This window comes from Crocodylus siamensis, chromosome 3, assembly GCF_052110815.1.
Source record: "Crocodylus siamensis isolate JL-2025a chromosome 3, ASM5211081v1, whole genome shotgun sequence".
Classification (NCBI taxonomy): domain Eukaryota; kingdom Metazoa; phylum Chordata; order Crocodylia; family Crocodylidae; genus Crocodylus; species Crocodylus siamensis.
In genome coordinates this window covers 35,395,909-35,412,451 of record NC_143397.1, presented here as the reverse complement: position 1 = coordinate 35,412,451, position 16,543 = coordinate 35,395,909, and the positions used below count along the sequence as shown (strand labels likewise).

Genomic DNA, 16,543 nt, shown 5'->3' with positions numbered 1-16,543 from the left:
AATAAAAAATTTCTGGAAGTCATTTGTTCGAATGTATGTTTTAATTGTATGTAGCTGCATAGTGGGCATGTATTTAGTTAAATTTTACAGATAAAGGGTTTTTCCAATTCAACAAATTTAGCTGTTTGTATAAGAGAGCACTGTTAATTATAGGTTTCAAATATTATAACATGGTGACATAATTGGTATCTGTATTATAGCTGACATACTGATATGTTTGTCACAAAGCCCCCATTTATGGCTGTCATACCTGGAATCAATTTGTATACTGAAAAAATACCTTACCATGTGAAGCATAAATACTGGGATGTAATCCAGAAGATTTGACCTACTTTTCTTAGAATTAAGTGCCTATGAGTGTTTTGATTATAGTTTAAAGTCAAAACTGAAAAAATCAAATTGGTTACCATTACATGTTCAGAGTAAAAGCTATTGCTAGTAGAGGTCAACAGGAGATTTCTCCCTACACACACAGATGCTTACATTCATTATGGAATTTCCTACTTTTTTTTGAAGTGTTCTTGCTTAGGTACCCTTGCATGAGGTGGTTTTTGGGTCAGAATTTTCAGAAGTGGCTAATGATTTTTTGGGTACCTCAGTTTTTAATTCTTAGTTCGAGATTTCCAAAAAGGGACAAAATGTCGAGCATTTACCTTATAAAAAAACCAAAAAAACCCAGGCTCCTTTAAACTGTCTTACACTAGGAAACCAAAATGAGGTACCCCAAATCTCTAACCACTTTGAAAATAGGAACTATGAAAGCGTACATGTAAGCAGCATGCTATTTCTATTATTTTTCATTGCAGAATAGTGAAGTTAGAGGACCAACAGGCATTTCCATGCTTAATGTTTTGTTCCCAGAGCTCTGGCTGCAGCACTTTTATGAAATATCAGAACTGGAAGAGAATTTTGAACATTGACAAATACATGAATTCATTAATGATTATGCTCTATGCTCTGTTTTGCTGCTAAAAGCTTATATAGAGAAACATGGCTGCAGTTTGCATGTTATGTAGGAGTTATGCCATGATTCAGTTTGTAAAGCTGTGTGCTGTGGCATTCCTAGATAGGCCTGCCTTGGCACAATTTTTGGTGTCCTTGTTCATATGCCAGTGCATTCAGTGCTCATTCTAGCTGTCTTGGCCAAATCTTTTTTTTTTTTCCTTGTGATATGCAAATTAGAATTTGGGAAACGCTTTTTCTGTTCTTTTTTGCTGTTTGTCAGTAATTAGAAACTGTTAGAAATTGGCTGAGTGCTCATCTAATTTTTAGAGTTTGCAAATGAAGTCTTCAAGTCTGGAATGGCTCGATTCTCAGGATTTGACATTTTTTACACACTAGATTCATTCTAAGCTGGGTCCTGTCACCTTTAGTCTCAGCAAGTGGTACAATACTTTACATAGTAAGTAGTCTCATTGATTTCAGTAGTAGTACTCAGTTTGAATAAGGGACTGTTCACTGTGCTGAAGGCTGAATTTGGCTCAGACTCAACTTCGAGCCACTGTAGTTGTTTGTTACTACAATGGTAGTTTTTGTTGATTCAACAGTGTTTCTGAATAATATGATTATTTGCCCTTTTGACCAGCTACCTGATCTCCCTTTAGAGACATCTTTCTGTTAGTCTGTTTGAATATAGTAAACATTGCTGGGAGCAGTAAATGTTATCGTTCTTGCTGCTATTTGTGAATGGATTATTTAAAAACACAAACACATCAAGGAGCCCAGTTTTCCTTTACTATTGGTGGAATGTGAAATTTGCAGTAACACATTCTGAATTACTTTGGAAACTGGGCAGAGAAATAGATATACTCAATCAGATAGTGTTTAAATTCAGTTTTTAAATCAGTGGAGCCAAAAATGAGATTTCCTGCAGACTTTAAAGGTGGTTGTTCTATAGAGTAACTGATTTGAAATGTCAACCAGATAACAGTCTTTAAATTTCATTTATGTACATGATAAAATATTAATGCATGGAAACGTTAAGCTGCAGGTGAGCTTCTTTCCCCTGCCCTCAAACCCAAGTTTTGTCTTTTATGAAGGGTGAAGGCAGTCAGCTTTGCGTGACTGTCTAACTTGTTTACTGTTGTCTTTTAAGCTTCACCTCTCTTTGACCTTGATGTTCACATGTTAAAAAGCTGAGAACAAACAGGCAGGTGAGAGCATTAAAGCAGGCAGGTGAAAACACCTCATTTAAAAAAAGAAGCAAAACAGGTGCATCCTGCCTGTCTGTTAGTTAATGGTTCACTGCATCATTAGGCATCTTTTGCTTATCAACAGCCTTCCAAGGTACATTAAAACACTTTTCAGGGAAACTGTTTTTTCTTTATACTACTGTGGTGCTTAGAAGCCACAGTCAGAATTTGAGACACGTGTGTTGGATGCCGTACATGAAAAGAGAAGGGAGATGTTGGAAACACTGGTTCAAAGCATTTTCTTTAACCCTGGGAATAAAAAGCATGTTTAGACACACTTGTTCAAATCTTTAAAAAAATGCAGGGAGTGATGCATCTAAATATCTTTGTAGATATGGATCTATTTCAGGGGCGGGCAGTTATTTCGGGTGGAGGGCTGTTTACCCAGTTTTGGCAGGCTGTCTAGGGCAGCATGGGTAGCCCTGCCCCTTGACAGGTGCCCCACCCCCTGGTCACCATCTTGGGACCAGTGTCCCAGGGCCAGCACTGGTGGGGCACAAAGTGGGGCACAGGCTGGCAGGGGTTTGTGGAGCCTGGCTGGGCTGCACCAGCAGGGAGAGGGGGGAGCTGGCCCGGCTCCATAGCGCCCCTACCGGCTGGGACCCCATGCTCCTGCCACTCTGCTCTGGGCCCCGCTGGTACCAGCAGCTGCGGCCCCCCCACTTGTGGGGCCGGGCAGTGTTGGCTGCTGCTGGCTGCCTGGAGCTCGTGTGCTGGGCAGCCCACAGGCAGTGGTGGCAAAAACTGCCTGGCGCGGCGAGCGAGGGGGGCCGCAGCTGCTGCCATCACACTCAGCCCTGACAGGCGAGCCCAGAGCTGGTGCAGGGCCCAGGTTGGCAGCGGGGCTGGGTTACAAGGTTGTGCTTAGTGCAGGGGGAAAAGCGGCCCCTTGCCTGCCCCATGCCTGGCATCCCACGCTGTAGCCCCAGGCGGGCTGCTGTAGCTGCTCGCAGCCTGCCTGGGGCTGCCTGTTCCTGCTCCAGACAGCCCTGTGTGGGCTGTGAGTGGCTGCAGTGCAGGGCACCAGCCATAGGGCAGGCGAGGGGTGCTTTACCCTGACTGTGCTCAGCTTTTCCCCTGGCCACTTTTCTCCAGGCTCCTTCCCCACCCGGGGTCCTCCCCTGACCTCCCCCCCTCCCTTCCCTCTTACCTGAGCTTCTGGCATGCAGCAGTCATGTGGTCCCAGGCCAGAAGCCCTGCTGGGGGTGGGGCTTGGTGAGCCCTGCTGTTGTGGGAGCCCGCTGGGCTTCCCCTGAGTCCTACTGCCCTTGGTTCCTGTCATTTTTGACAGGAACCAAGGGCAGATGAATATTAATTTTCTAAATTTTTTAGGGGCCCTGTGGGCCAGATAGAATGGCCTCTTGGGCCAGGTCCAGCCCATGAGCCTTATTTTGCCTACCCCGATCTATTTCCAATAAAAATCAAAATGCTAATGGCAATTAAATCACCCTTAGGAAGTCTGAAAATTATTACTCTGCTGGAAAGAGGAATTATTAGACATTTTTTCAGAAGCCTATGAGAATACTGAAATAACTGCTACCTTTTAAAGGCAATACTTTCTTTTGTGTTTGCAAAATCCATAAAAAAGCTTTGTGACACTTTACTAACAAATAAAACTCTTTTTCCTTTTTTTTTTAGACCCTAATCACAAAGAAACACTTCTTCATCTCTCTGTGAGACTGGGCTTGGTGAAACTTTCCCAGTTCCTGTTAGCACAGCCTGGTGGGACACTGGCATTAACCTTACCTGGTAAAGATGGAGCAACACCATTAGATTTGGCTTTACAGGATGGACATGCCAGACTTGTTGAAACCTTCACAAAGTGAGCGTAGTTGCTTCAAATCTCTGTTAAACTATTACTCTTTACAGCCAAAGAACAGAATGTTGTTTTTCTCAAATTAGGTTTAAGCTTAAGATATTTTCGTCTTGTTAGTGATAAATTTGTAGGCATGTAATCCAATATTTTGAGATTAAAATAAATTTATGATGTGTTTTCTTTGATAGCTTAGGGTCTGTTGAATTTTTCTTTTCTAGAGTAAATAGTTTAGGCTTGGCATTTAGTCGTTTACTTTAAAAATAATAATTAAAAATGATGCTTTTGCTTTGGATTTCTGAGAGCACCAACACAAAATTTGAAAGCACTTATGAGAGTATATGCAGTCTTTTGCATAGCATTGTAGTTTGAAAAGTGATATAGGAACGGCACCTTTATTTACTCATCAGAGTCCGTATTCACAGTTACAGCTGCTTAGTTCAATGACAAAAACAAAGTTTATACTATTCTTAAGTATACAGAACCAACCCAGAAAAATGACGTGAACTGCATTTTATTTCTCCTTTTGCATAAATGGAATTGTTTACTGAGTCACAATTACAAGTTTTGCTGGGGGAGAGGGAGGGGGAGAAAGATGTTGCATAGTTTAATATTCACAGAAATATTTCATTACATTAAAAATGTCCAGAAATTATTTCATGAAAAAATATTTAATGAAAAAAATTGAAAAGAACTTTTCAGGTAACTTCAAACATCCATTCCTGTGTGATATCAGTCACCTGACATGGCAACCATAGGCCTGTGCACAAGGACTTGATAGTAACATGGACACCACTGAAAAGTGGAACTTGATTAATTTATTTTTATTGTCAATGTTTGGACAAAGCAAAGAAATCCTGAAACAGTGAACAGTATACCTGGAGAAAAGCAAAGTCAATTTTTAAAGTTTTTTCTGTTTTAATTATCTGAAGAATCACTAAGGACAAGGATTTTTTTCTTTTAAATACAGTAAAACTCCAGTTTCATAAGTCTTGAGTCTTAGCTTTTGATAAACAGGGGCGTGGGGGGTTACCCATTAACAATCTAGGGAAGCTGTTCCTGAAACTATTAGGAAGTTTCAGTTTTGACCAGTAGCTTCCACGATTGAAACCTTCTACCCACCCTAATAAGCTTGTTTTAGCTCTCTAGATCTTATAGAAGCTGTTTTGTATTTGTGTTTGTCCGGATGATCATATTTTACCATTAATGCCTCCAGTTGAAAAGAAAAGACAAAGGGGACAGAAAATATAATATATATGTAAGAATTTAGTTAAAACTTTGTTTTGGAACGTAGGTCTTTTGTTCATGGCACTGTACAACATAGTTTTTGTGAGAATTATGCATACTTTTATTTGCATGAGAAAATTATTGAATGCCGGTATGGTACATTTTGTTATGAATGTCTCACTTGTTTGTAAGATTCAAACAATGCAGCATTCCCTTGAGGCACTTTCTGGTTTTCACTGCAATTGGCTAATAAACCTTCTTGCTGCCAGTTCCTTCTTACTACTATATATGGCAACTTTAACAGGAAAAGTGCTATTTCTATTTTACAGTAAAAAGGAAAAGTAGATACCAGTATGATTGACTGTTGCTTTGTTTTTCTGCCTTTTATTCGTAAAGTAGCCATTTTTTTCATTTTGATGACTTAAAGGAACTAAATTTGCATATGCTGAATGGAATATTGGTAGCTGTTTGTTTGCCCAGCTGTGTTTTTCATGGATGTTTCATATTTTCTACCGTAAACTTTTACAGTGAATAAGTTAGGGTTTGGAAGTGCTGTGTACCAAGGAGAATGGGAAGGTCTACATGTTTATTTTTTCATTATACCTGCACACAGAGCTTACATTTTGATTGAAATAGCATGTTGTTTCAGTTTCCAGGGCAGTCATTCATTTGACATTTCTAGAGCTGAGATCAGTGAATGTGCTTTCCTGCGAATTGTTCATTCATCAGGAACTCTGACACTGACATTTAAGCACACTGCAGAACATTTACTGGAGTCTGATATTAAGCTCTTCAGAAAGTACTTCTGGGATAGGACCTTTCTTTACAAGGTAAGTAACAAGTTACCCTGATGTACAGAAGCATATTTTCTTTGATAATTTGCATTTGCTTACTATTGATACTTGATATGCGTGTTAGTGCTCTTCCTTAATATGTGAAGCTTTTAGGAATAGTAACTGGGTTCGTTCAGTAAACAAAGGAATATTGTGTTGGCTTTTCATTTGTGGTAAAGCAGTTACCTTTGTGTGCTACTGAAGTGTGTAAAATATTAAGACAGTTGTCTGAAAAACTTCTTTATCACAAAAGCTGGTTTCGATATAGCCACTTGCCATATAGCCAGTGCCTTCCTTTTAAATTCCATTATTTGCTTTTTCAGATTGCCTTCTCATTTGTATCCAGAATTGTAGTTTGAGGTATTTCATTAAGTTGTTGCTTTGTTGTTATTGCTTGTACTGAAATACCATCTAGGAGCCCCAGTCGTCTGTGGGTGACAGTGTCATTTCCCTCTCCCACCCCTCCCATCCCCCAGTCTGCAAACGCTGTTCCTGTTCCAGAATTTACAGTTTTGTTGTATTTCTTCTTTATTGTTTGAGCACTTCAGTGAGATACTTAAGTACAGTATATGGCTAACTATGCAAGGTGAGTACTGTCATGAACTTGAGTGGAAATGTTCAGGCTTAAAATTATGCCCATGCTTACCCTGCCTTCCTGATTTGGGGCCTCTGAGTATAAAAATTATTGGATTAAAAATGCGGTATAATATTATGTGTTATTTTTCTTCTTGGTTCTTAAGTTTTATTTCTATTTTAGCTTTCCTTTCCCTCTATTTTGCTTTATTTTTGTACTATCTTTAATCACTTATGTCAGATTATTTTTTTAATTGAAGAAGGAACTTGCATGTAAAGATCCACTTGATTTGTGGCCCAAACTTCCTTGTTTAGCTATTGCCTAGTTATGAGAGAAATCATGCCATGACCACAGCTCTATTTGATACACAATTCATAACATCTTTCTCTATAGCAAAATCAGAATTGTAAAAAAGAATGTAGCATTGTTGACTTCTGTAACTGTTCCTGGCTTTCATCAATTTCACACTTTTTTTTCAACATCCGAAGGGAAAAATAAAGAAAAAAATGCTAATCAATGTGCTATGTTAAAAGTGTGTGTGAATCCAAGCAAGAAAGATTAAAGTTTGCAAAATTCTGCAATGATCATTATATTCAGCCATTACATGTAGGCTTTTCTTCCTCCTGTAACAAAAAAACCCAGGATGAGACCTGTTCTTTTGTGGTTATAGCTTATCTCCTTCTCAGGAAAATCTATATGAGCTAGGGCTTTCAATGATATAAGACCTTTGATGATAGGATTAGTGTACAGCGGAAACAAGCCACTATAATTAATGTGGCTTGATAAATTTTATACAGAGCTGAGGAAAGCCAGTTGTCATGAACTCTGTTTGTGAGGATGGGGGAATAGGATTATCTGTGGGTAGCTAAAAGCAAGCTATAGGGTAAGCAAACAGGGTTTTTTTCTGTCACAACAGGGACTGCTCACCATCACAATAATACCTCTGAAGCTGAAGGAGTCTTCCAGATTTTAATATAAGAAGTTGTATTGAAATAAATGTAGAATTAGCTGTTCTTCTGTAGCATTCATAACTGCTGCTACAAGCTGAAGAGTGTACATCTGGCTTGACTGTGTATGAGCAAATGCCTTTCTGGCTGTTTTGCACAGCTCTTCATAACTATGGTCCAGGAAGGAGATATGACAAGAATGGCCTTTGTGGTGGCAGGTGACTTTTGGTTTTGTATGATTTCCTTGTGTGTCGATGGCTGTTGATGGATTTGTGTTTTTCTTTACCTTAACTGCTACTGTGGCTAGCTTTAGCCATTCTCTGCTCTCTTAGAGGATGAACCAGTTTGGGCAGAATAACTGGAGAGAGGTTTCCTGACAAGGCAAAGAACAGGGGGATAAGTTTGAAATATTCCATGCTCAGAGCCATCTTACATTGTAGGCATTACAGTAATGACACAGTTTTTAGTTTTGTGATTGAGGTGATAAGAAATTAGAGGAAAACTGGGTGTTAGGGGCTCAAAAGATGAAATTTGGAAGAAGCCTGAGCTTCTGTAGTGGGGGACTATGAATGTTCTGTGGCTTGAGTAGTTTGACTGCCTGTAAAAATTTCTTAATGTGTGGGTGCAAAGTGACATGCCTGGATATATCACATGTTAGTTTTTAGGTGAATACAGCCAATGCAGGGGTGGAGGAATTTAAGTGCAGGCAAGCAAATTTTATTTCCAGTAGCCAAAATTAAATATGATGTAGAAGAAAGTATAGAAGGAGCAGATCTTGCAAAAGGAGATTTATTTTCTCAAGCAGATCCCGGGATGTCATTCTCCCATTGTACTTGGCCTTGGTGAGGCTGCAGCTGGAGTACTGCATCCAGTTTTGGGCTCCACAATTCAAAAAGGATGTGGAGAAGCTTGACAGGGTGCAGAGGAGAGCCATGCGCATGATCAGAGGTCAGGAAAACAGACCTTATGATGAGAGGCTGAGAGCAATGGGGCTATTCAGCCTGGAAAAGCGCAAGCTCAGGGGTGATCTGGTGGCCACCTATAAGCTTATCGGGGTGCTCATCAGGATCTGGGGGAACGACTGTTCACCAGAGCCTCCCAAGGGATGACAAGATCGAACAGTCACAAACTCCACTGTGACCGATTCAGGCTGGACATAAGAAAGAACTTCTTCACTGTCCGAGCCCCCAAGGTTTGGAACAGACTGCCACCTAAGGCGGTTCAAGCGCCCACTTTGAATGCCTTCAAAACACGTTTGGATGCATATCTTGCAGGGATCCTATGATCCGTGCTGATTTCCTGCTCCTGGGGCGGGGGGGCTGGACTTGATGATCCTCCGGGGTCCCTTCCAGCCCAAATGTCTATGAAATCTATGAAATACATGAAATTTAAAAGGGTTAAGAAAATGTTTAAAGTCTTTATAAGGAGAGGCCTTTTATGGCAGGAAAATCTAGTAGCATTCAGAAGGGGGAGTTCAGCTGAATTGGTCTGTTTCTATCAGCTGCAGGAATAGGAAAAAAACACACTTGACAATGGACAGATCTTGCTGTGACACAGAAAAGCATAGACATACACACCAAAAGGTTCTCAAAACCAACTTGGTTTCCAAAAATTAGTTAAAAATAACTTCAGTTACTTTACCTTCCCAAGAGTTTTCCAATTTTTGTCCTTTTATACTCCAGCTTCCTTGGTTTTATTTCTTCCCTGTTCAACAGATGCATAGGAGTTGTCTGTGCAGAAACCAGCTAAGAAATGATAATACCTGAAGTGCATAAACTAAAAAACCAAAACACTGAGATGCTTTATGGTGTCCTTTCCTTTTTTTGTATTCCTCTTTGAAGGTAATTTCTGAAATAAAGGACTCCAAACTGGGTTCCTGGTCCCACTTGACATGTGGAGTTGTCATTTAGCATAAGATCACAGTAATTAGCTTTTGCCACCAGTGTTCTTCTCTCTCTACCTTCCAGCTTAATATCAGTATTTTTCAAATAAAGAAAGGGAATAAAGGCACGATATAAGCCCTACAGCTGTTAAATGTAATGCTTTTAAATCACTGATTCTCAACCAGAATGTTACGGCGTGAGGAGATAAGCAGGTAAGCTCAGGCTTAGGCTTGTCTTTGCTTGGCTGCTCCTCCCACCCCCCATTGCCTGGCCCTTCTTGAAGGTGGTGAGCATGTAAATTAATAAAATAAGTGGCACCCAATTTCAAAAACTAAAGTTATGGTGGGGTGCCTAGAGTCCAGTAAGTTACTATAAGTCCAAAAAAGTTGAGAACCACTGCTTTAGATGCTTTGAATCTTGTAAGTGCCATGTAAATGTTTCCTATTTTTTTCAGTTAAAACTGTTTTACACGTTAAAAAAAATATTTTGGAATATTTTAACTTGTCCCTAATACATGTATTTTGTTTTGCTTGTATGCTGTTCAACAAATATATATGAGTATCCAAGAACACTATTGTCATTGGAATGTGGGTTTGTTGTGTGTTTTTTTTTTTTTAGAGTCTTAATTCAAAACCAGTTGGGACAGTGGAAGCATCGCACATGCCCTGCAATACAACAGGTTCTGCAGAAGGTACAGTTTTTCTTCCTTTTTACTATCCCGGTTCTCTCCCACTAATCTTTCCTGCTTGGTGCAGAAGGTTGGACCCTATGATCTTCCAAGGTCCATTCTGGCCTTAAAATCTATGAATCTAGCCTTATAAAATCCAAGGTATGCTGGCATGTATGCTTGTGCCATATTTTTTTTTTTTCAGGAAGATCACTTACTCTGTATGACACCAGAAAGCAATGCAATAAACATACAGTAAATGAATAAAGTATTCCGTTAAAAAAAGAGGTAAAATAATTTACTAATTTTTACCTGAAATTGCTCACAAATTTTTAAAGGCTTTATAACAAAGACTTTAAAGCATGTTTTAAAATTAGCTTATGAAACCTCACTAAAATTCCAGAAGAGGGCAGCATTCAACTGAAAAAACAAACAAGGAACACCCCCCCCCAAAATGGTCAACTTGCAAGTTTCAGAAGTTAAATAAGCCTTTTTAATAATGATAGGAGTAGATCAAAGAAGAATGAATTAAGCTTTCTATGAACAGGACCTAGTCCTGACCCTTGTAAGTCCTATTAATTTCAAGAACTGGATTTCAGTAAGATGCTTGTCTATGTAAGGATTGCATGATTTTGTACCGCAATCATAATTATTCCACAAGATAGTGCCTGAATAGTGCAAAGATGTGTGCATGCTGAACTTCACATGCTGCAAACATTCCCACAGAAATCAGCAAGTGTCTTTGTAAGCTGTCACAGGATCTAGACCTACCTGATTTATGTAGGGTTATATATCTGAGAAAAGAATTGGAGGCACAGCTACCTGTTAATTATTCCCAGTAATAGATGCAAGAAGTGTTCTCCTTGCTGGACATTAGCTTACCTTTAAATAGTTAGGTATTACATAGACCATTTCTATTGCACTTCAGGTAGAATTTTTTTAACCTAGTTTCTCCACATTTTTTGGTTTGATGCAGTGACAAGCAACAGTACCAGTGTTCCATCTAAACATCTATAAGACTTTTTCATCATCATGATGTTTAAGCATCTTGTAAACATTAGAGCAGTGACTTCTCAACTCCTGAGTCTTAACAATGGCAAGCTGTAAGTTCATTTCGGTAAATAAACAACAGTTTATATTGCAAGGAATTACATACGTTGCTACCAAAATGATGATGATTATTGTGGCTAAAGATTTCTATCAGCTTGCCACTCTCTGCCCAGTATGATCCCATGTATCCCATGCTGTTCGTCACTAGTAGGAGGGGAATTTTACAGATTATCAAGTGCTATTACCCATAGCAGCAGACTGAGTAAAGCAAGCCATATCTGGTGACTCATACTCTAGGTTTTTTCTTAGTTCATGTTTGAGATGACTGCTGTGGTGCATACAAATAGTAAATACCTAGTGATACTGATTTAGTATTTGAGAAGTCATTTATTATATTTACTTGAATGTAAGATGAGGGTCCCCCTCCAATTGAGTGGGGAAAAAGGCTCTCCCTTTCTAATCACATACAAGGAAATCTCACTAAATACATTGTCTGTCATTAAACTGCTGCCAAATGCAGCATATGTACTCAGCAATGTAAACCAGCTGTGTAACTGAATAAATGCAGGCAACACTGAGCATGACTATATAACACATAGTCCATATTGGGCAAACATACTGATGGGAACCTACCACAGGACTAGGTTAGTGTAGCCCATCTGAATTAGACAAATGGTAGCACCCGTTGAAAGTAGTCTCCCTCACTGCCAACTCTTTTTCAAGTCATATTGAGCCATGACATAGCATACCCAGAATTTCTCTGTCCCCACTCTCTCAGCCTGGCACATGTGATTAGTGTGGCCCCACTCTCTTTGAGGTGAAACCAGACCAGGTTACCGTGAGCCTCATCTACATATACATTATTTTTAATCATCCTAGGACTTGTGACATAAACACCTGGTTTCAGTCATGGGGGCTAATTAGCACATGGATCTTTTGTGAGAGATATCTGGAGTATACATACATACTAAGCAGTGGGGTCATGACTTGAAATGCTGTTGACTCTGCTGGCGTCCAGCTCAATGAACTATGTGGTAAATCATGAGCCTTTGGCTTTGGACTAATATCATGCAAAGTTTGTACTACATATAAGTGCTCAAAAGTAGAGATGCACCGATGCATCGGTTTCATATCAGATTGGCACCGATATAAGGAAAATTGACTGTATTGGCCATCAGCTTTTTTTGATGTGGCCAATAACGCCACTGATAAATGCCTTGTGCAACTATAGCACAGCATGCAGGCAGCCAAGAGCGCAGCCTGGCAGCATGGAGAGCAGCTGGGTCCAGATGGTAAGTCTGTTGTGAGGGAAAGGGCATGGGCAGAGTGAGGAACTCTCAGGGGCTTGTCTGGTGGGGCAGCTCCTGCTGCTGCATGCACCCTGGGAGTGCAAGGGCGGGGATGTGTGCCTCTGGATCTGCACGCAGGGTAGGGTAGGCTGCTGTTGTGGACTGCGACTGGGGTGGCGCCAGGCTCTTCCTGTCAGGGTGGGGTGTGCTATGGTTGGGGCTGTGCTTGGGGTAGGCAGCGGCAGCACTGGGAGGCAGGGTTGGGGGGGCTTCAGTGAATTTTGGGATGGCTGCAGTCTCCCCCACCGTATCCCCTTCCCCAAGTGCAGCCTGGCCCACCCCCCACTGGAAAGAGTTTGGTGCCGCCTCAACCGCAGCCCACAATGGCAGCCCACCCTCACCCCACATGCAGATCTGGGGGCCCTTGTCCCACGTGCAGAGTTCCCCCCCCATGCCTCCCAGATGAGTGGCTCACAGCTCCATCCCCCAGTCCACCTTGGCTATGCAGCCTCTATCCCTGCCCCAGGCCGGGGTAGAGGCTCTCTCCCTCACTGCAGGGGCCTTGATCTGCCCCCCACATCCCTTCCCTTGCTCCTTTCCCTGCAATAGACTTACTGGCAGGACTAACCTGGCCCCAGCCCCCAGCCAGGGTTTGCCTATGGGAGGTCAGTGACCCAACGCTCATTGCTGTCGCTAGGGATCAGAGGGGTAGGGCCAGCCCTGCTCTTTGGAGCAGACAATATAAACCAACCCAGGGCTAGAAAGCATGCTGGGGAACTCTGATTTCACTTGAACCAGGAAAGGATGTGGGACAGAAGTTTCATAAACTGGGTTGACCTAAATCAGGTAAGTCTGATATTACATGCAGTCAGGTTTATCTTAAACCAGTTTCAGCCATTTGAAACCAGTTTATGTGTACTGAACTTCAGTTCTGTTACTGGTTTAAACCAGTTTCAGATCATTTAAACTGGTTTACGTGTAACTTTTGTCCCTAGTCAGGGAAAGCAAGGTCTGATAGTAAAGAGAGGGGGAAGGGACAGCCAGGGGAAATAGTTGGGGAGTAGCAGAGAGCAAAGTGCTGCCTAATTCCCCAGACATATTTTCCTTGGTGTAGCAGTGGGAGGGGAAATATTCAAGGCAAACCTCCAATAACGAGGCTGTATCTGGAATATTCATAGATTCATAGATGCTAGGGTCGGAAGGGACCTCAATAGATCATCGAGTCCGACCCCCTGCATAAGCAGGAAAGAGTGCTGGGCCTACATTACCCCAGCTAGATACACATCCAACCTTCTCTTGAATACCCCCAGGGTAGGGGAGAGCACCACCTCCCTTGGGAGCCCGTTCCAGACCTTGGCCACTCGAACTGTGAAGAAGTTCCTCCTAATATCCAATCTAAATCTGCTGTCCTCTAGCTTGTGGCCATTATTTCTTGTAACCCCCGGGGGGGCCTTGGTGAATAAATACTCACCAGTTCCCTTCTGTGCCCCTCTGACGAACTTATAGGCAGCCACCAGGTCGCCTCTCAACCTTCTCTTGCGGAGGCTGAAAAGGTCCAGTTTCTCTAGTCTCTCCTCGTAGGGCTTGGCCTGCAGGCCCTTAACCATATGAGTGGCCCTTCTCTGGACCCTCTCCAGGTTATCCGCATCCTTCTTGAAGTGCGGCGCCCAGAATTGCACGCAGTACTCCAGCTGCGGTCTGACCAGCGCCCGATAGAGGGGAAGTATCACCTCCTTGGACCTATTTGTCATGCATCTGCTGATGCACGATAAAGTGCCATTGGCTTTTCTGATGGTTTCGTCACACTGCCGACTCATGTTCATCTTGGAGTCCACTAGGACTCCAAGATCCCTTTCCACTTCCGTGCCACCCAGCAGGTCATTTCCTAGGCTGTAGGTGTGCTGGACATTTTTCCTCCCTAGATGCAGCACTTTGCATTTCTCCTTGTTGAACTGCATTCTGTTGTTTTCTGCCCACTTGTCTAACCTGTCCAGGTCTGCTTGCAGCTGTTCCCTGCCCTCCGGCGTGTCCACTTCGCCCCATAGCTTAGTGTTATCTGCAAACTTGGACAGAGTACATTTCACCCCCTCGTCCAAGTCACTGATGAAGACATTAAAGAGTATCGGTCCAAGGACCGAGCCCTGCGGGACCCCACTGCCCACACCCTTCCAGGTCGAAACCGACCCATCCACCACGACTCTCTGGGTGCGACCCTCCAGCCAATTCTCCACCCACCGGACTGTGCAGTCATCCAAGTCACAGCCCCTTAACTTGTTCACCAGTATGGGGTGGGATACCGTATCAAAGGCCTTCCTGAAGTCCAAGTATACGACATCCACCCCTCCTCCTGCGTCGAGGCGTTTTGTGACCTGGTCATAAAAAGAGACTAGATTGGTCAGGCACGATCTACCTGCCACGAACCCGTGCTGGTTTCCCCTCAGCATAACTTGCCCTGCCGGGCTCTCACAAATGTGAGCCTTGATGATTTTCTCAAAGATTTTGCCAAGGATGGAGGTGAGACTGACTGGCCTATAGTTGCCCGGGTCCTCCTTCCTCCCCTTCTTGAAAATGGGAACCACACTGGCCCTTTTCCAGTCCTCCGGGACTTGACCCGTGCGCCACGAGCATTCAAATATTCCCGCCAGTGGCTCTGCAATGATGTCGGCCAGTGCCTTCAGTACCCTCGGATGGAGCTCATCCGGGCCTGCCGACTTAAAGGCATCCAGTTCCTCCAAGTGACCCTGCACCACCTCAGGGTCCACGCATGGAAGTCTGGTGCCTTGCTGCTGCCTCCCTACACTCCCAGTGAGAGACTTGTCATGCCTCTCGCTTAGGAACACTGAAGCGAAGAACTCGTTGAGGAGTTCAGCCTTGTCCCCTCTGTCCGTCACCAATTGTTTCTGCCCATTTAGCAGGGGTCCTATTCCTCCCTGGGCCTTCCTTTTACTCCCTATATATCTAAAAAACAATTTCTTATTGTCTTTTACTTGGGTTGCCATCCTCAGCTCCATGGTAGCTTTGGCCTGTCTAACTGCCTCCCTACAAGCACGAGCAGAAGAGGTATATTCCTCTTTGGTGATCTCTCCCTGTTTCCACTTTTTATGTGCTCCCCTTTTGGCCCTTAGTCTGCCCTGGATTTCTCTGGTCAGCCAGGGAAGCCTCCTGGTCCCTTTCCCTCTTTTACCTCGCACGGGGATCGTCTCGCTTTGTGCTCGAAGGATAGCTTCCTTAAGGCACAGCCACCCTTCTTGGGCTCCCATCATTTCAAAACTACTACCCTGCAGTGCATCCTTCACTAATCGCCTGAGTTCGCTGAAATCAGCTTTCCTAAAGTCCAGCACGTTCACCCTACTAGTTACCTTACCCACTCGACGCCTTATGTTGAATTGTACTTTTAGGTGATCACTGTCCCCCAGATGGCTACCGATCTGTAGGTCCCCTACTATGTCATCCCCCGTTGCCAATACCAGATCCAGTAAGGCATTCCCCCTAGTGGGACCATGTACCTCCTGCGTCAGGTGGAGGTCCTGTACACAGGTTAGAAACCTGCGTGAGCGGTGGGACTTTGCTGTCTGTGTCTCCCAACAGATGTCCGGGTAGTTTAGGTCCCCCATGACCACCGCCTCTTTAGCTTTTATGGTCTCTGAGAGTTGCCTCAGGAGCCCCAAATTATTATAACACGTTTATACATTTTCCATATAGAGAATCTAATTATTGGAGGGTTGGTCTTATAATTGGGATCTTCTATTCAAGTAAATATGGTAAATTCTGATCATATGCTTTCATTTTGATTTCAAGCCTACAAAATTCATATTTGTGCACAAGTTTGAGATGCACAAAGGTTAATTCATTGATTCCAATAGAGGCTAAAAGCCTATCCACTTTTAGTGAATCTGTGCCCAATTGTCTTTAATCCACGGTATTCAGTTGTTACAAGAATTGCCTAGCACCTTGCAGGATTGAGTCCCTTATGCTCATAGCAATTAAATAACAATTCAGAGGCAAGAGATTAATCACATTTCAGTAGTATCCATAAATTAAACAAACTGTAAAATCATGAGGCCCGAA

General features: G+C 42.6%; 1 protein-coding gene across 4 annotated transcripts in view; it reads left to right on the top strand.

Moving 5' to 3' along the window:
• ARHGEF28 (Rho guanine nucleotide exchange factor 28) overlaps window positions 1-16,543 on the top strand; it is a 227,931-nt gene that overhangs the window by 92,969 nt on the left and 118,419 nt on the right. For 3 of the 4 annotated variants that reach the window (XM_090038115.1, XM_090038114.1, XM_090038116.1), the window contains 3 exons: window positions 3,831-4,014; window positions 5,882-6,062; window positions 10,088-10,160. In XM_090038115.1, coding sequence (XP_089894241.1) covers window positions 3,831-4,014; window positions 5,882-6,062; window positions 10,088-10,160 — 438 coding nt within the window. Of the gene's footprint in view, window positions 1-3,830; window positions 4,015-5,881; window positions 6,063-10,087; window positions 10,161-11,214; window positions 11,240-16,543 lie in introns of those variants that run through there. The other variant, XM_090038117.1, reaches the window with a different exon arrangement.